This window comes from Zalophus californianus, chromosome 12 (genome assembly GCF_009762305.2).
Source record: "Zalophus californianus isolate mZalCal1 chromosome 12, mZalCal1.pri.v2, whole genome shotgun sequence".
Classification (NCBI taxonomy): Eukaryota; Metazoa; Chordata; class Mammalia; order Carnivora; family Otariidae; genus Zalophus; species Zalophus californianus.
Genome location: NC_045606.1, coordinates 47,502,391 through 47,522,674, shown reverse-complemented (window position 1 = coordinate 47,522,674; position 20,284 = coordinate 47,502,391). Strand labels below are relative to the sequence as shown.

Genomic DNA, 20,284 nt, shown 5'->3' with positions numbered 1-20,284 from the left:
ATTAAACTTTTATAGTTTGTAAAGAATGAATATAAGTTCAAATAACCTCAGTTAATGAGGCTTTATTTTAAGGGTACATGGTAGAAGTACACACAGCAGGAAACTATCCCAGAAATTTAATAGACGATTTCAGAGAACTGGAACTTTTATATTCACTAACTTCGTGAGCAAACACTATCCTTTTTAAAAAAAAGAATATTGAGATTCTGCAGTTTATATAAGGTAACACATCTGACTTCAGAGCTTATGTTTTGGCCATTACCTACTTATCACCCTTCCTCTTCAAACAATATATTTATTTGGTTATATCTCAGTGTACCATGATGGGAGGCAACGGGGTTCCTAAAGAACCCATATGGCACAGTGAAAGAAGATCAAAGCTGTTGGTTAGTTAGGACAGAACTCAGTTGTAATCTTGTCTGGACCAAATTACTACGTGACCTTTATACACTTCTATTTGTCCCTCTTAAAATTTAATCTATCCTCAGAGGTTAGTCCTACTGAAAATCCCTTGGTGATGTTCAGTTGCTTGATGAGCAAAGTCTAAATTGCTTTAATTTTATGCTTCTCATGCCCTGCCTTCAAATAGATTTCCTGTGTACATCCTGTTACTTCCCATTCTGTGCATTTCACTCAAAGTTGACTATTTTCTATTTCCCAAATACATCTGCTATATAATCATTACTGTTTCTCTTCTTTCATATTTTCTACATTTCGCTATTCTATACATTCTTTAAGGCCCAACTCAAATTTGTTCTTCATAAAGTGTCTCTTCTATTGAGAGTAATTACGTATGTAGCTCAGACCATGTGTCGGTCACTGCTAAGAATTTCATAAGATTTGTTTTTTTAGGGTCGCCTGGTTGGCTCAGTTGGTTAAGTGTCTGCTTTTGGCTCGCATGATGATCCCAGTGGGATTGAGCCCCACGTGGGGCTCCCTGCTCAGCTGAGAGCCTGCTTCTCCCTCTCCCTCAGCCCCTCCCCTCTGCTTGTGCACTCTCTCTCTCTCTCTCTCAAATAAATAATCTTTAAAAATAAGATTTGCTTATTTAAGCATCATACAATCCTACTGTCCCAATTCAAAGAGAAGAAATTGAAGTATCTAGAGATTAAATAATTTGCATAATGTTGTAGCTAATTAGTAGTAGATACGTGATTCAAAACCTGATAAACTATTTTTTCCTTTCCCCCTCTGAAATCTGGTGTCACTGATTTTACATTTCTTTTTTTTTTTAAGATTTTATTTATTTATTTCAGAGAGAGAATGAGAGAGAGAGAGAATGAGAGATAGAGAGCACGAGAGGGAAGAGGGTCAGAGGGAGAAGCAGACTCCCTGCTGAGTAGGAAGCCCGATGTGGGACTCGATCCCGGGACTCCAGGAGCATGGCCTGAGCCGAAGGCAGTCGCTTAACCGAATGAGCCACCAAGGCGCCCTGATTTTACATTTCTTAGAGATGACCCGGATTACCTGGAACAACCCCAATATATGTGTTTTCCTGGCACAATTGTTAGTAGCTCATCCTTTCACTCTTTTAAAGTATTGTACACTCGTTTTCCTCCTAAACAGCACTTTGATCTCTCTTAACCTTTCCATTCTGTTATCTCATCTTAGCTTTTGCTCCTTCTATCAATTACATAGATTGTTATGGTAGAATTTTATTCTTTTCTGTTCCTACAGACTCTTTGCTCTTCCAAATATTTGCATACAACAAACATGGTGAAGATTTTAGAAACCCAATTATATCAGGCACTGCCAAAATGAGAACAAATATCCACAAAAAGAAGTTTTGAATGGCTTTTTGCTGCCTCCAAGACAAAATCAAATACCTTAAATTCATGAATGGATTTCAGGGTTCTTAGAATATGGCCCTTGCTTACCTCTCCATTCTCATCCCATTAGTCAGATGCTCCAGCTAAACCACACGGCATTTTGCTCTCAAGCACCCCAAATGCTTGTTCATTTTCTGTACTTATACATGCTCTCTTTGTTGATGACCTTTTCCAAACATTCTTCATGATGCAACTCAATTACCACTTCCTTCAGAATGTCTTTTTTCACCTCCTCCTTAACTCTATAAGTGCATTTTCTGTACATTACTGCTGTGTTTATTTCCATTTCCATATTGGCAGTTAATGAATGAAGAGTAAGGTCTGTTGGGGGACATGAATACTATGACACATTGGTTCCTGCTTATGAAAAGCATCCAGTTAATAATGCTGAAGTTTACTTCTTATACATCTATATTGTATTTGTTGCTAAACTCTGTTTCTCCCATTATTCTGAGTTCCTTGATAGCAAAAAACAAAATGTGGTTCATCTATTATGTGAATATATGTTTGTGTATATAAGTACATTTATTATATACATAGAAATTTTGATAAATACATATAGCAGTGTTTAAATAAACACATATCTCTTATTGATAATAAGTAAATAAATTTGTTATGTGTATACTTATTTGTACTTATATCTGGAATATAGCTATGCTGTCTCTCCCCTAATATAATATACATTTTTAAGGATTATGATCATGTGTCTTGTAGAATTTTAAGGAATTTTGAGGAAGAAGAAGTTATATTTTAAAACAAATGTTTTTGAAAAATACTTATTTTAGCAAACATCAAATTTCATGCTTCTTGTCTATCAGGTGCTTATTTCAGTAGTACCTAATGAGCCTTCTGTCCTGGAAATAAGCTGAGACATTTCACAGCATTTTTGTCTGTTTACTCCCATACTCCTTTTTATTCCTCTCTGAATGTCAGGTTCCAGTTCTCTCTTCTTAATACTCTTCCTTCTTTAGAATTTAATTTACTTCACCGTTTTCATATTGTCTCTAAGTAATTACATAGTCTGTAGCTCTAATGCTAACTCTCTTATGGATTTAAGGTCAGTGTTTCCTGTGTCTCATTTAACATATTCACAGGAATACTTAATACTACCCAGAGTTAACATGTTTAAAATGTATTTCATCATGACTCAAGTCAGCTGCTCTTCTTCTTTACTTCCAGTGCTACTTCAAGTCAACATCATGATCAAATCTTGATGTCACCTTTAACTCTCCGACCTCCTTGGTAGCCTGTCTTCAAGTCCTATACATGGTCTCTCTAGAAGTGATCTTTTCTTCTATTCTATAGTTACCTTTTAAGATAATTCACCCTTAACTTATTCATGTATAATTTTGTAGTGTTTTCCCAAATGTATTAGATATGCAAATCTCTTTGAAATTCATATATTAAAAAAAAAAAATAGTTCCTGAGTGCCTACTCTGTGCCAGACAAAGAGACTGCTCTAGCCTGCTGACCTGAATTGACATCGCGTGTTACTATTGTTTTGAGGATCATGTCCTCCTTCAAGAATCTGTTAGTCTAGTGATTCTTTCCTAAAGGAAAAAACTTCACATAAAAAAAACAATTTTATTGAGTTTCCTCAAGCTTATCAATAGACTCTCTAAAAATTCATAGATCATTATTTTAAAATGTCTGTTGTAAAAGAACTGGAATTTGAGGTAAGTCATAAGACTACATATTAGAATTGATACATAAAGGCAGAGTTGGATGGGTCACATGCATATATCAGAATTATTTGGGTGCTTACTCAAGATATAGAATGATAGACCCCTTCTAAGAACCATAGAATATTAATAAATCTCTTCTGAGAGAGGGTAGGAATCTGCAACATTGATATTCGGAAGATTCAGCACCATGAATATGGGAGCTGACAGTAAACTTCTTAAAGACAAAACTATATTTTATTCATCTTTGTTTTCCCATTGTCTTGAACTTGGATGACCATCAACAAATATCTTTTTAATTAACAAATGAACTGATCTTGTTAACTAGACTTTTTACAATATATGTGTGTATTGGAGAGGAGCAGGAGAAACAAGTGCTCATAGCCAAGACTTAGATCAGAGAGGACTGAATTGTGCTCCTTCAAATTGCTGTGTTGTAGTCGTAATCCCAAGTGTAATAATATTTGAAAATGGGGCTTTAAGGAGGTAATCAGGTCATGAGAGTGGAGTCCTCATGATGGACTCGTGCCCTTGTAAGAAGAGCCATGAGAGAGAGGACTCAGTAAGAAGGTAGCTCTTACCAAACATTGAATCTTCTGGCATCTTGATCTTGGACCTCCTAGCCTCTATCACTGTGAGAAGTAAATTTGTTTTTTAAGCCATCCAGTATATTGTATTTAGTTATAACATCCTGAACTAAGACAGGATGTGCTAATTTTAAAAAATCCTGTAGAGACAGTGGAGGGAATACACTTTAGCTTGTTCTTAGAAGGAAAGTATGCACATGAAAACAGGGCAGGGTGCCTGGGTGGCTCAGAGGTTAAGCATCTGCCTTCGGCTCAGGTCATGATCCCAGGACTCTGGGATCGAGTCCCGCATTGGGCTCCTTGCTCCTTGAGAGCCTGCTTCTCCCTCTGCCTCTCTCTCTCTCTCTGTCTCTCATGAATAAATAAATAAAATCTTTAAAAAAAAAAACAGGGCAAATGAACTTGAGACAGATACTTATAGCTTCTAATCTACTGACTGAAAATCCATTTTATATTTGACTTTGAAAGATTAGTACTTGCTAATATTTTTTAACACACCAAAATTTATAAAGGATAACAATTAGGAGATCTGTCATATGAGATTGTAAACTCTGTAATGCAGAGTTATATGTTTTATTGATGGAAGTATCTAATGCTTAGATAATTCCAAGTACATAGTAATACATTAATATTTGTTGATTAATGAATGTAGAAGCCATACCTGAAACTGGAAATATTACTAAAATAGTAATCAAAATGTAGTGAGTTTTAGAATGAGTTATGTATTTGGAGCATGTATTATAAGAATGCCTGGATTGGATATTTAAACAAAGACTACTTAACCCTTCAGGTTATTAGCTACCTTTTTTTAACATAATGTTTCTACTACTGATAATAATGTGGTTCTTTTTTCCCTGAGTACCCAGACTGGTAAATATAAAATTTTTGTTACACTAGAATGAAGTTTTATATGGTTATGCTTATGAATGTTTCCTATTTCCCTTCTGTCAATTTAATTGGTGTTTTAAAAAAAGAAAATCCATTGGAATCCACCTCTTTTTTAAGGAACACATTCAGTAGCTACTTGCATGCGTTTTTCCAAGGAAAAGTCAAAAGTGTTATTTAAAATGTAAGCCGAGACAAATTCAAATAAAATGCTAACTTGTCTAGCTCTTGTCCTCTTGTTTGAGGATTAATACAATCATAAATGACAAGAATCAGCTTTCAAGATAATTTATTATAAACGCAGTCCTTTAAAACTGCTGTTTATTGTATAAACATAGCCTCGGCTCATTCTTCTTAAAACTAAGCTTTTAACTCTTTAACCCTATGGTATGGATTCATCAGAAATTTACTCCCTATGAAGCTCTTTATGATCCCAACAGTCCTGATTCCTCCAGATTGTTTTATTTCCAAACTATAAATATTGTTTTTTCACTCCTCAGTGTGGAAATTCAGCTACCTCCATATTACATGCTTACTGAAGTAGAAAGCTGCCTAATCAGATAGGAAAACATTTGGCTGTGAATAAATCAGCATTTGTCGAGGATTTCAAAGTGTGAAACTAGGCAGACAAGCACACATCCTAAGAGCTCTGCTTTCTCTTGCTTCCCTGTAGAGAAATCAGAGGTTAATATGGCCACCACCACCATCTGTCCAAATACTTGAGTGTGTTGTCTTGAATTAACATAGCAGAACTAGTGGGGGAGGTAATTAAGATTTTATTTTTACATTTCATCACCAGATGCTCTACAATATAAATTTATCCATAAATGTTCAGATTGATTAAGTTTTTAACAAGAAGAACAGTGACTGTTTAAAAATCAACTAATTCAGGACAAGAAGTAAAATTATTTTAATATGTTAACTTGTAGTGTTCATGGAGTTTATTCTTTTCCTCAAACTTTAAATGAGGAATTGCTATAGAATTTCTTGATAGTAAAAAACGTACTCCTATATATTGTCAAACAATAACAACTGACATCGTCACTCATTGTAACTTTAAGAATAAGTTAAATGATCTGCAACTAAATTGTAAACTCCATTCCACTTTGTGATCTCTCCAAATATCTTAACATAGAACTTTTCATAAAATAAGCACTCAATAAATAACCTCTTAAGTAAATGAACCTCGCACAGTGACTGTTGAAGAAGCTTATGAACAAAAGAAAGCTCTCTACAGTGTTCTCCAGGAGCCATCAGTGGGATTCTTTGCAAAGCTGCACTCTAGGGGTCTAGATAAAAGCATATATTTTTACTAAAGGTAATTTTTAGCTTTTGAGCCAGAAAAGAACTCAATTTGCTTCTTATTAGGTAATTCTATGCCAATTATAAATTCAAATGGATTCTAAGTACAAATATCTGTACTGTGCAATGGTACCAGAAAAGGAAAAAAAAAAAAATGAATGCTTTTCTCATCCTTCTCAAGAGTACACAAAATTTTTGAAAAAGAAAACTTTTTATAAAAACTTTTTTTCTGAAATAGTTCTAACTTTCCATTGAAGAGTCCACTGGACTGTAAATAAGCTTCCTGCAGGAAGTGCCTGTGTATCAGTTTATTTCTTTTTACCTCTAAAACCTAGTAAAGTCCAGAGAAATTCAATAAGTCTTTGCAGAATGAATGGACTGGCTGACAAGAGACTACTTGGTGGGCTTGTTAGGCAACTATCTTTTAATAAGAAACTTCAATAAAAATTTATAAATACAAATTTTAATGATCTGAAAGCTTCCAATGCTAATAGAAAACCCTTATTGGTTATTTGGTACTTAAAATAGTTGATTGGCATTCAAATACATATTTAGTATATAGGATAAATATATTTAATAAGGATAAATTTATGTGTATACATTGATATATTTGTCCTTCAGATTTTCTATGAGTAAATATAGCTATAACACTAGAATGTATAATTGAAAGGTCATGGAAATATTTATAACCACTTACTTTTAAAAAGATATGCATAAGCCTATAGTTATTTTAAAGCTCTTTCCAAATAAAAGATTTTCCAAATTTTTTGTTTATAAATGTACATGCAGACATGCTTAGTTGATAGATAGTTAAAAGAAGGAAAGAAAAAGAAAGAAAAGAGGTAAGGAAGGAAGGAAAGTTACAACAAAATAAACAACTGATCATGGTATAATTATTAGTTCATTTAATTTTAGTTTGGGTTTGTATTGAATCTTGTGACTAATCTACCTGAAAAGTTTGCCATTTTCAGACCACATGTCAAGCATATCATTCTTAGTTAAATATAACGTGACAGTGGTTTGTCTATCAGATGATAAATGTATTAAGAACTGGCTTTGTATTTCCCTTAAATACTGACTGTAGTGAAACATGGAGGCCCACAGTGGTATGGGTCCCTGGAACATTAATCATGCATGATGCTATAAAGAAGTCTTGACTAGTTAGAGTTAATGGTGTCCCTATAACCTATGCTCATCTGAATGCAGGCATTTTCCTACTATGGAGATAGCATTTCGCTTCACCCCCAGCCCAGTCACTCCTTAGCATCAATCATATTATAGGCACATTCATTGTTAATGAGTATTTTGTAAAACACCTGCTTCTTAGGACATATTTTCCCTATTATGATTTTTTTCCCTCTCAGACAGGAAGCATGAATATTTGTAAGCATGTCTTATTTGGAAAGAAATTTATAATTAACTATAGACTCATGCTTTCTTTCTGAAAAGTAAGTGGCTACAAATATTCCCATAGCCTTTCAGTAATATATTCTAGTATTTTTAGTACCCATTTGAAGGTAGAAAAACTGAAGGGTGGAAATATAATGTGACATTCCCAGACAGAAGAAAAGAATTGAGAGGCTTCATTTTAAAATGGATTTAGAAAGTCTCTTCTACATCAATAGTCAGAGTGAGGTGAGAACAGGCCATTTTCCAAGCAATTCATAAAAACAAAATTATTTTTTTTAATTAACTGAATTTTTGTTGAAAGTAAGCCTGGCCCTCCAACTTGTGCATTAGTTAATCATTTCTGTACTCTTAAGTGAACTACAAAAACCTAAACAGTCAATATTTCCCAATTAGAAGAATCAGTGAAAATAACTAAGAAATGTATAGAATAGATATGTTAATTTTATAAGAAATAATTTCAGACAGTACATTAATTTAGAACATTTATTTTGATGCTTTACAGATTTCAATTCTAAGTGCTTTTTCAATTTCAATTGGAAAAACCTACAGAGGTGTGTTTTTCAGGTGATGTAGGTTAATCAGAAAACTCCCGAGAGCTACACTGTGGAAGGAATTAATTGCAACCAATTCATAGTGGACATTTAATTATTTGATTTACCACATGTACTGACTTTATCAATTTCTAGGGCAAAATTATTCCTGCACAGTAATCTAAATACAGTGGAAGTTTCACTAATTTTTAAGCCTCTAAGTCATTCAACTCATTCAAAATGTGACTGCAGGGCAAGCGGGGAGAAGGGTTATAAGAATTCTCAAAAGACATTTCAGAATCATTTGGCGATATAGAAACTGTATTTTGTATTTCTGGCTCCTTTTAACTGAAACTGAAGCCCTCACAAACCTGTACTGAGAGAACATAAAAAATAGTTCAAAAAATTCACCTGTCAATGATCACCAGAATTCAACTATCCCATTATCTGGACCCTGTGATTTTCTATTTTTCTGTTTTTTGTCTGTCTGTTAATGGTTTCTGGCCCCTTCATTTTAGCTATTTATCTTAATTTTCCAATCACTAGATCACAGATCATGTTTGGATTTGCTCTCTTGACTTTAAAGGCTGAGGGCACTCCAGACTCATGTTTTTGCCTCTAGCCTTGGGAATGACCACTAGGTTCATTCCTTAATGTAGCCCTCCCTCCAATTTCCAAACTAGAAGACAGAAATTTTGCAGTGCTTCCCTCTGGGACTGCAAAAAGAATGAAGCACAGCAGGACACATATACCCATGAAGCAGAGGGCATTTTCAATGTTGGGTTACTGTCCTGTGCATTGTAGGATGTTTAGCAGCACTAAAACCCACTACTCATTAAATTCCAGTAGCACTTCCTCCAGTGTGACAGCCAAAAGTATCTCCAGACATTGCCAAAAGACTGGGAGCACAGTCATTCCCATTTGAGAACCACTACTGTAAAGTCAGAAGGGTGGGGAGGGCTGTGAGGTGGATTTATCTGCTCAATATAATCTTGTTGGGCAGTCACTATATGTAAGTCGATGTTGCATGTACTGTGAGAACCTTGAAGAGGAGTAAGGTGCCATTTCTGTCCTCGTTGAACTTTCAACATTGTATAGAAAGTGAATACAAATAACTAGAAATCAGAGTAGCATGACATAAAAATTAGTGATGTCTCAATACATATTCAGAAAAAGGCAAACAAATTCTCATTAGAAAAATCAAGAAGAGTGTTTCAAAATTTAGGTAGGACTTGAAGGAACAGCAGGATTCCAACAGATCGAGTTGGGAGATTAAGGTCTTTGAGGCAGAAGAAAGAGAACATTGGAAATTTGCCTTGAGGAAGAGTTTGAACGACTTTGAATTCGACATGTTTTGGGCTTCATTTAGTTCATTATGAGGAGGCTTTCATTTGAGGTCACTTTATTTTTGTTGAGGACAATGACATGATGAGAAGATAACAGTGTCTTATGGGTCCTGTTCTCTTGCTTTTATATTTAACTGTTTTCCCCACCCCTGCCATAAACTGTGGGGAGAGAAATGAGTTTGTGACCAGTACAGCAAAAGATCCAGAGCACTTCTGCTGGATAAAATTTAATCAATAGAATGGATGAAGCTTATTATTATACAATTGTTACTTTCATAATAATTTATTATTATACATATAAAAACAGCTCAAGAAATGATCCTTTTGGAAAACAATGATTTCAAGAAATAGGCAAAAAAATGTTTATATTAGTTTCTGAAGTTAGGCTGAGAAATTAGCATCCAAATATTAATAGTATGGAAACTGAAAACACAATTTAAATAAGAAGGGAGAAGAAATAATATAAAGACTTTTGTTTGAAACACTGGTTCTTAACCTCTGAGGACTCATCTACTCCTTTGAGTATATGATGAAAACAGTAGTTTCCTCCCAGAAAAATACCCAGCAGTACATATTCATAAAATTTGGCATAACCCTTAAGGGTGTTCTTGACTTTCTGAAGACCATTCATGGCCTTTCTAGGCATCCATGTTCTCAGGTTCTAAAACCCTGACAGAAAATGACAGTTTACAAGACAGACCATTGCTTTGGGGACCTAAGAAACACTAGAAGTTCCTAAAATCCCATGAGGGGGCAGTTTAGAATCTGAAGTGTCCAGGTTCTTTATAAATACTTGGATTTCTTTTGACTGGAATGTAGTAAAAAAGCATTTAGTTGGGTGCCTGGGTGGCTCAGTCGTTAAGCATCTGCCTTCGGCTCAGGTCATGATCCCAGGGTCCTGGGATCGAGCCCCCATCAGGCTCCCTGCTCGGCGGGAAGCCTGCTTCTCCCTCTCCAACTCCCCCTGCTTGTGTTCCTGCTCTCGCTATCTCTCTCTGTCAAATAAATAAATAAAATCTTAAAGAAAAAAAGGCATTTAGTTATTGTCCATGAAAGTTCTAAAAGTTTAAATTACTTTTATTTGATGGAGATATTTCTGTATCTCTTAGAAGCAATATAATAGAAAAATAGAAAGAATCTTCAGTTGAAATCAAGAAGACTCTAGTGCTTCTTCCAAGCTGTTTGTACTTGGACTAATAATTTAACTTCTCTGAGCTACGGTTTTAATGCTTTTTTAAAAATAACAGAGTATGGGACTATATGATTTTTAAGTCCTCTATAGGTTATAAAATTTCATCATTTAAATTAACTCATCTAAATCTTAAAAAATAAGACAGGAAAAAATAACTCTAAAAATGAGAAAAGCTGCAGTAATTTCCACAGTAACATATTTTCAGGAAGTTATTCAAAGCTAGATGTGGTTGAATTGCTAAATGACTGAATTTGCAAAAGTGGGCAATAATTAAGTCATTATGCTCAACCCATATTAATTATTGATGACTTCTCCATGATTTTGAGTTAGAAGAGTTTTCTCCAAAAGAGGTTCTGACTGGGCTGTCTGAATGATGAATCATCTCCCACACCGAGGTGGTCTTCCTCAGCTCCAAGGTCCTCATAGGCACTACCAGGAAATTGACTGTGGTTGCCTGTGTTGTACTTGGCTTTTAACTTTAAAAAAAAAAAAAGGGTACTTTCAATATTGATATCACCATGCTTTAGCCTGTAGGAGCAGAAGATTTTCTTTGAGGAAAAATGCTTGACATTAAAAAATAATAATAATAATGCACTCAGCCAAGGCTCCAATCATCTGAATGCACTCATTTTGATTCATTTTTGTGGCTTTAAATCCGGCTGCACACATGCCAGGACCAAAGATCAGAAATGCATCTGGGTAGCAGAAGCTGGTCAGTGTAGTCTCCTCCACCCCCTTTTGTTGTCTGTTTTTGTAACATATGTTAGGCACCAAAGAGACAAACAAGGATAAAATGGTTTTCTCCTTTTCCATCTGGTTCTCTGCCAGAGATACAAAGCCCGAACAGAGCATCAGATTTCAATGTTCTGACTGCTGAGAAACCCCACTTTCTTGTTCTCTATCCATCACCATTCTTCTTAACAAATATTTTTCCACCAAGTACAAAGCAATGGAGTCCAATAAAATACAGGGCTATTTCTACTTATTCCCATCCCAATCCCTGGTCATTAGTACTTCTATTTGTGGGATAATACCTTTTGTGGCTTATTTGATAGGAATGTAGTCTGATGTAAGTGCTACATATTCACAGTATTTTGAACTCCTAAATTAAAAAAAATACAGATAGTTCTTTGGGTATAAATGGAATTCTGTTCTATGAGTTAACCAAAAAGTCTGTTGTTTGGAGCTCATAGTATATTTCTCATGGAAATAATTTTAAATGGTGATAAAACTCCAAGATAGAAGAGGGGGTGGGGAAGGAGACAAAGAAGAATGAAGGGAGGGAGGGAGGGAGTCTAAATCAATATAGGACACAAAATATTACACATCATTTGCATGCAACATTTCTGTCTGTTCCGTAACAGAAACTGAAATTCCTTTAGAAGCTTGGCAGCAGCATGGAAGGCAAGGACTGCTTCTTTCAAGTGTGTAAACAGTGGGTTCAATAAGGAGATGGTGGTGGCACCTGCAGCTTCTACCTCAAGAGGGTACAGGACCCCACAAGCTGGGGACAGTGTGACTACTGCAGCTGTTCAGATTTGCAGAGCAATTTTTAACTGGGTGTTTTAATGTCTGTCAGAGATTGCCAAAACATGATTAAACCCCGCTATATAAAGAGTTGCAATCTAGAAATTTGTTTGGGACTTTAGAGGAGATCTATTAATATTTTTCAACTGGCTGACTCTGCATTATTGTGTATTACTAGAGTAGTAGTTGCTTTTATGTAAAATTTTATCTTAAAATTATTCAAACATTCAGAAAAGTAGAGAAAATAATAGAATACACTTATGTATATCCATCATTTCAATTAAAAAATCATTGTGATTTTGATTCATTTTCACTAGTTATCCCTTTTTTTTCTTAATGCATTGCCAAGTATCTTTTAGCAAAACATAGATCTCATGTCATGTATACTTCAGTTATACAACTCTAAAAAAAACAATTATATCTTCCTACACAATGACAATTCCAACATAATTTTCAATAAAAACAGTATTTTTTATCATGTAATAACCCTGTATATAATCATTGTCTTAACCCTCATTGCCTATAAAATGTCTATTTTGTTTGGTTTGTTCAAACCAGTATTAAAAATAAGATCACTCCATTTGGCTGTTATGTAACTTAAATATCTTTTTATCTTGAGCAGTCCTATCTATTTTTTTCCCTGTACCACTGAGCTGTTGCCAATTCATGTCAGTGTGTCATGATTGTCAGGGGATGTTTTTTCTCCTTAAGCATCATTTAACTTACTCCTTTATTCTTCATATATCCTCAAATGGAAATTAGCTCTAGAGGTGAATAATTTCTTAAAATATAACAGTGTATTGATTTTGTCATTAGTAGGCTCTAACAAATCCATTTAGATCATAATTAAAGTAAACATTTTTAATTGTGCCTCTAAAATGGACTCAAAGATGGTGCATCTACAGGTAAAAGACCATTCAGGATTATATGCGAATAAGCAGAATCACCCTAATGCAGGAGGTAACAGCTGTTGCTACATGGCTAAGTATTGGGTGAAACCAACCCTCAACTATCCAGAAAGCAAATGTAATACTATGTTTTCCCTTCCCTAGTTATGTGCTAGTTACCATAAATCAACAAAGACACAGCTGAAAGGTGAAGAACATGAAATGACATGAGACCTGAGTGTGCCTTGAAGGTGGTAGTCTATAACTACCATACTGTTTGTAATACTCAGAATATTATTATGTAGATATTGTTTAACATTTCCATTTTAAACATGAGGAAATGGAATTATAAAAAGCTTAAATTGTTTTCCCAAGATCACATAGTAATAAATGGAGGTTCCAGGAACTGAATTTAGGCAGCGTAACTCTTAAACTGTCTACTACCATACTGCCTCTCAGTATAGATTTAAAAACTTACTGTTATTTATTTGAGAGAAAGATTGCACACACACAATGTGTGGGAGAGGGAGGGGGAAGGGCAGAGGGCAGAGGGAGAGAGAGAGAATCTTAAGCAGGCTCCACACCCAGTGTGAGCCCAATGCTGGGCTCGATCTCACAACCCTGAGATCACGACCCGAGCCGAAATCAAGAGTTCGACACCTAACTGACAGAGGCACCCAGGTGCCCCATAGCTTATTGTTATTTTTATATGAACACCAGGAAGGAGAGAAACTTCTTCTGACTCTGAGGCCCACCTTGAAACTTGAAATATCTCTTAATCCATGTGGGCTTTTAATGTGAATATATACACACATTTATTGATACCTATGTGTATAAATATAAATATTGCTTTTGTTTTAAACAGGTCATCAATAACCTTGGTCCTTTGGAACTGATTATTAATACTCCTAGCCATCATAGGGTTCATCACGGTAAGGAAATTTGATCTTTTTTTCCTTCTTCATTTCTTTAGAAACAGTATTATTTTGTATCTTTATCACAATTATTCAGCATAGTCACCATTCACTGTATAAATAGGTATCATTTCTTCCACTGCACCTGGACAAGCCTCATTTCCAAAGCAAAGATTGGAGGGGGAAGAAAACAAAACAAAACAAAAAACACCTTTCTTGGATTTTCCTTTTTGCCTCGATCTCCTTAGTTGTAATGGAAAACGAGTTAACCACCTGAGGGGATTCGAGTTAACCACCTGAGGGGATGCATACTTTCTACATTGAAGGAGTCAGTTGAAGGTCACTTCCCGACCCAATGCTGAGGGTCACCCCTATACACAGCCAGAAAGCCTCTCTCTGGTCTTGAAAATTGTTGGGATTTCAGGAAAGCCTAATAAACAGCAGTTCACTTTCTTGCCTAAATTCTGGGAACTGCATTAGCCTGACAAAGAAAAAACCCCATGTGGCTAGTGCCTAAGGTTTAAAGACAGCATAAGACTTCACAAAAATGTTTACATGTGTGCACCAAAAGACCTGTACAAGAATGTGCATAACAGGATTATTAGTAATAGAAAAAAATAGAGATGAAATTCAAATGTTTATCACAGCAGAATAGAGAAATTATAGACTATGCCTGTAATGGGGAATTTTATAGCAATAAAAATGTCCAAACTATTGCAACTTGGGATGGCCTGAATAAATCTCACAAACACAATGTTGAGAGAAGGAAGACAGTAATAAAATAATAAATATTGTTGTACTTCTTTTACAAATTTCCAGGCACCAGAGGCAGCACTGGAATACTGCCGGCCTGCCTTCCCAATCTGCATGTCCCTTTCCTCCTGGCAGGGAGCAGATGGAAGCATAAGCCACACCCTTCCCTGTCAAGGAACAGGAGAGGGCAGAGTCAGGCTGCAGATGCTCAGTTTCCTCTTCCAAACTCCATAGGCATTTCCTGGAGCACCTAAGTGGCTCAGTTGGTTAAGCTGACTCTTGATTTTGGCTCAGGTCATGATCTCAGAGTTATGAGATCAGCTCCATGATGGGCTCCTCACTGGGCATGGGGCCTGTTTAAGATTCTCTTTTTCCCTCTCCTGCTCCCCACCCCTGCTCATGCTCTCCCCCACCCCCGCCTCACCACCCCCATCTCTAAAAAAAAAAAAAAAAAAAAAAAAATCCAAACTCCATAGGCATTCCCCAACCCCAAGGGGATTGTTAGTGAGGGGCTGGAAAGGCCAAGGGTTATAGACTCTTCCTTCACATAAAAGGAAACATAAGGAGTGGAGAAGAATAAGTTCACATTGAAGAATAAATAGTTGCTAGTGTTCTCTGTTTGACTTTAGGGTACCTTCCCACTTATGTTGTTTTGTATCTGGGTTTCTCAGCCCCAGCATTATTAATGTTTTAGGCCAAACAGTTCTTCATTCGGAGGTGGGAGGTTAGGGGTAGGACTACCCTATTATAGGATGTTGGTCTCTACATACTAGATGCAAATAATATCTGCCCCCAGTTGTGACTCTCAGCAGTCTTCAGACATTGCCACATGTCCCTTGAGAAGCAAAATGTTCTCCCCACCCAACAGAGAACCACTGCTTAGCCCACATATGGCAATGGGTTGTATGTCTGTGTGTGTAGCCAGCCCCACACTACTTTCGCACTGGGGAAGATTGTCTCTTATGTCTTCACTTTTAAACATATATTTACTTGTATAGAAGGCATGTAATGAAATGACACATAAAGACAGTTGAATTTGTTGGAGCAGTGGCTTGGTAGGTTAATATTCTTTTTCCTTTAATTTACACTCATGTGAATATAGTGTATCTCTTTATGCAACTTTTTTTATTAAAGAAACTACGCCTAGCTATTTCCATTTAAATTATAATTTGAATACTTTGGAGCAGGAAAAATATATATGTTTTGTGTTGATAAAAATAATCAAGGGTAGTTTAATTTTCACTTATGTCTTTTATGATTTTAAAAAAATAATAAAGTCTCACTTTAAGTAGAAAATTTTCTTCCTGGAAAAGATGCAGAGAAAATGGGTAGAGATAACTCATTTCAAAAAAAAAATGCAAATATACATATATTACTTATCTTATTTTCTATTGCCTTTGTTTTGTGGGCCATTTAATTTTTAATTATTACTCTTTGATAGTCTTAAAGTAAAATTACTTAGAATTATCCCAGATTTCTAAAAAACTGGAAAATTATGAGCAAAAACATTTTTTTTAAATTCTGGGGTAATTCTAAATATATGTAGTTTTAAGGAATTCTTTGCTCTTTTTAGTAAAATTAACTCAAAAATATACAATAAAAGCAGTTAACTAGCAAATAATTAATGTCAGTGAAAAGAGATTCCTAGGAAAATCATTTTGTTGCTAAGTCTTAATTTTGTGCATGGGTTTTAAAATACAATAAGATGTTTCAAAAGCATAATTTCATTTTTCAAAAAAGCCCCTTTTTAAATATTTTGTTTTATAGGCAGAAACCGTTATTGCATAGACAAAAATTATGCCGGTGTTCTTATTATATGGGATAGAATTTTTGGTAAGTAAAATGTATATGAATTTAAAAATAGTAACTTAGCTCCTTAACTCACAAAAAGTCAAAGATCATATCCTTCAATGTTTATCTTCCAGGGACATTTGAGGCAGAGAATGAGAAAGTTGTATATGGCCTAACACATCCCATTAATACATTCGAACCATTCAAGGTGCAGGTAATGTAACTGATTTTATTTTTTCTGAATTGATTATATCCTTTCATAAATCTTATAGTGAAAAGAAAGATCAGTTGTTGAAAGGCAAAAGTACATTACACTATCCTGAAAATAAGGGTTTTTTTTTTTTTTTAACCATAAAAGAAGTTGAAAGTAACTCTGGCACTCCAACAAAATCTTGAATCAACTTGGGTAAAATGCATTTGAAAACAACTCATTAAAAGAACTCATTAAGAACTCTTAAATATATCTACTACCGAGAATTTTTTTAAAAATAGCTCTTTAGCAAACATATTTCTTTCTCAGCACAGACCTGAAATATATTCATGTATTCAGAAGGAGCAGTAGTAAATGCATAATTAAGGCTGATACCACAGTAAGAAAAATATTTGCTTCAAGGCTGCATGAATCTGGTTAGAAATTCAACATGAGGCCTTTGCCCTACTCTTCTTGGACCTAAATGTCAGGAGCTATTATGAGTTGGTTAGGTCTGCGCATTACCTCACCTGCTAAGACTTGTTGCACTGGACCCGTTTTCTGTTAGACATGTGGTATTGGTTGTTCACTGATCTCAATGGCTGGCACTAGAGAAATGAGGAATGTCTGTGAAGCTCCGATCCATCAGCAACAGACCACCACAAACACTCCTGGGGTTAGGAACTAGTAAATGAGAAAAAGATAAGAATGCTTGAAAAAAACCAAAACGGTCAGTCAGCAACAGCTCTGTACAGGGGACCAGGTTTGCAGCATTCAGTAAGGGAAGAAATTACAGGTTCATGTGGGGTCTGCTTTTTGAACCTCTTTCTTGAAAGTTTTTAAGAAATTTAAAATAACAAAATAAAGTGACATTTATTAAACTTTTACTATGAGCAGGGTATTGCTAACCACTCCGCACAAATGTTTAAGGTAGCCCTTACTAAAACCTTATGAGACTGTCATTCTTTTTATCCTCATTTTTTTCGAGGATGAAACTGAAATTGCCAGGATTTAAATAAGTCAACCAGCTACCCACAGCAAGTTTAACCAAGGAGGGTTGCAGGCCAAGTCCGAGACTCATCTAGCTCAATAACTTTCACACTGTGCTGCCTATGTACAGAATAAACCATCACAAATTTCCTCCACTTTTCAAATGAAAGATATTTTTATCTCACACTTCCAAACTGAAAACTTGATTATTTTCTTCCTTCTCAATCATAGGCCATTTTTCTCTGTTTCTCTGTCTTTCTCTCTCTCTGTTGTACATTACTAAAAATATATCTCTCAGGAGAGTATTAACAAATATTTCACAGTACTTTCTTAATAAGGAACTTTAGGGAATTGAAGTTAATTTAAAAATAACACATTGAGAGCTACCACTTTACGTGGTATAGTCATATCTCTGTAATAAGGACATTAAAAAGGAAATAGCCAACTTGGTCTCTGTCCTTTTGGAGGGAGCCTTTGAAACTTCATGTGCCTATGAATCATAAGAGGATTTATTAAATTGCAGATTCTGTTCAGTCAGTCTGAGGTGTGTCCAACATTCCGTATTCCTAACAAGCTCCCAGGAGATGCCAAACCTGTTGTTCCCTGGCTGTTCCTTTGAGGAGCAAGGCTTTGGGAGTGTACGCTTCTGAGGCAAAGGGGCTCATATCTGAGACCGAATGGGAGACTGAAAATTGCACAGCAAGGAGTTGGATGATTAGGATTTGGAAGGACCCAGTATTCAGACAACCACAGTATTTATGAGCGGCTGCTGAATCTATGTTAGGTTCAGTGCCCCAGGCCTCTGTCCTCATGGAAACATTTCGTTATCACAACTGTATCTGAGGCGTAGGCTTCTAGATGCTCGCTTACATTGTCAAAATGTCATATGGGCACGTTGTGTTAATTAGGAGTTCTTAAATCTACAAAAACATATACTAACTTTCACTTGTATTCCTTTATATTCAGCCAAATTTCTCACCTTTCCCTCAGAGGCATCAAAAGCAAGTAAGATGGCCCCCACTAGTTGGAGAGGGTTTTTTATTTTTTTTCCTCTTTATTATTAAGCATAGGACACTCACTTTGCTCTCCTTTGGAGTCCGGGAGTTTCAGGGCGTTGGAAGACAAGTAAGAAAGTACTCCTTATTTTAAAATGTTACCATATATTTCTCATGGCCTGTATCTAGAATGAGAGCAATAAAATGCAGTCAGGGGCAACTGGGTAGCTCGGTCGGTTGAGTGTCAGACTCCTGGTTTTGGCTCACGTCATGATCTCAGGGTCCTGGGACTGATCGAGCCCTGCATTGGGCTCCACACTCCTCAGGGAGTCCTTTTGAAGTTCTCTCTCTCTCCCTCTCCCTTTGCCCTCCCCACACTTGTGCTCTCTCTCTAAAATAAATAAATAAATATTTAAAAATAAATAAAATGAAGTCAGTTTTCAAAATAACAGAACAGATACGTATATTAATATGTGTTGTAACTCCTAAGCACATTATATTTTGTATTGTTATTATTTTTTATTATTAAGGCCCAGTGTAAATTTCCATCTGACAGTTCCCTTTTCCTCAAAATCTCCTCCACTAAACCCTACATTGTTCATTAATTGCTTCAGATTCCTTATTGTAATGTTTCAAGAAATTTTAAAACCATTTTTATAATCCTAGCAGTTTAAACTCTTTAAGAGACAATGAAAATGCCAGTAGGACCACAAATTCTCATAGAGCCAAAACTTCTTTCTACATTAATTTATTACTTCACTTATAAAAGAAGTCAGCATTAGAGTCTATAGCTCTGGGACTATTTTAAATCCTATGATGCATTACTATCACATGTATGGAATAACCAATTACCCTAATAGCTAATATTTACTGAGTACTTCTTATGTGTGAGCATACTTTTAACTTCTGTACCTGTCACATGTACAGTGTTATTTACAGAATGTGAATTCCTACTATAAAACTCAGAGATGGCTTTGAATATTTTTCCTCAATTGTAGACATGATTGTCTAAAGCTCAGTACAGTAAATAAAGGGCTGTTTTTTAATCTGTAATATGTTTCCATGTTCAACATTAGTATCCATTTAGCAAGACTTTAGAAATAATGCCATTAGACACAGATGTTGAGTGCACAAGCTGCTAAATTAATTCCATTGGAAGCAAAGACTCAACTCATTTTTTCTATTTTGCTGATTTTCTAAATAATTGTCCTCTTTTTATTTTTTTTTTTTTATTTTTTTTTTAAAGATTTTATTTATTTATTTGACAGAGAGAGACAGCGAGAGCAGGAATACAAGCAGGGGGAGTGGGAGAGGGAGAAGCAGGCTTCCCGCTGAGCAGGGAGCCCGATGCGGGACTCGATCCCAGGACCCTGGGATCATGACCTGAGCCGAAGGCAGACGCTTAACGACTGAGCCACCCAGGCGCCCAATTGTCCTCTTTTTAAAATTTCAAAATTATAATTTTGTGCAGCTT

General features: G+C 35.6%; 1 protein-coding gene across 2 annotated transcripts in view; it reads left to right on the top strand.

Annotated features, from left to right (window-relative positions):
* AGMO (alkylglycerol monooxygenase) overlaps positions 1 to 20,284 on the top strand; it is a 390,408-nt gene that overhangs the window by 200,883 nt on the left and 169,241 nt on the right. For both annotated transcript variants that reach the window (XM_027573869.1, XM_027573870.1), the window contains 3 exons: positions 14,043 to 14,109; positions 16,612 to 16,677; positions 16,770 to 16,849. In XM_027573869.1, the coding sequence (XP_027429670.1) occupies positions 14,043 to 14,109; positions 16,612 to 16,677; positions 16,770 to 16,849 (213 nt within the window). The remainder of the gene's footprint in view (positions 1 to 14,042; positions 14,110 to 16,611; positions 16,678 to 16,769; positions 16,850 to 20,284) is intronic.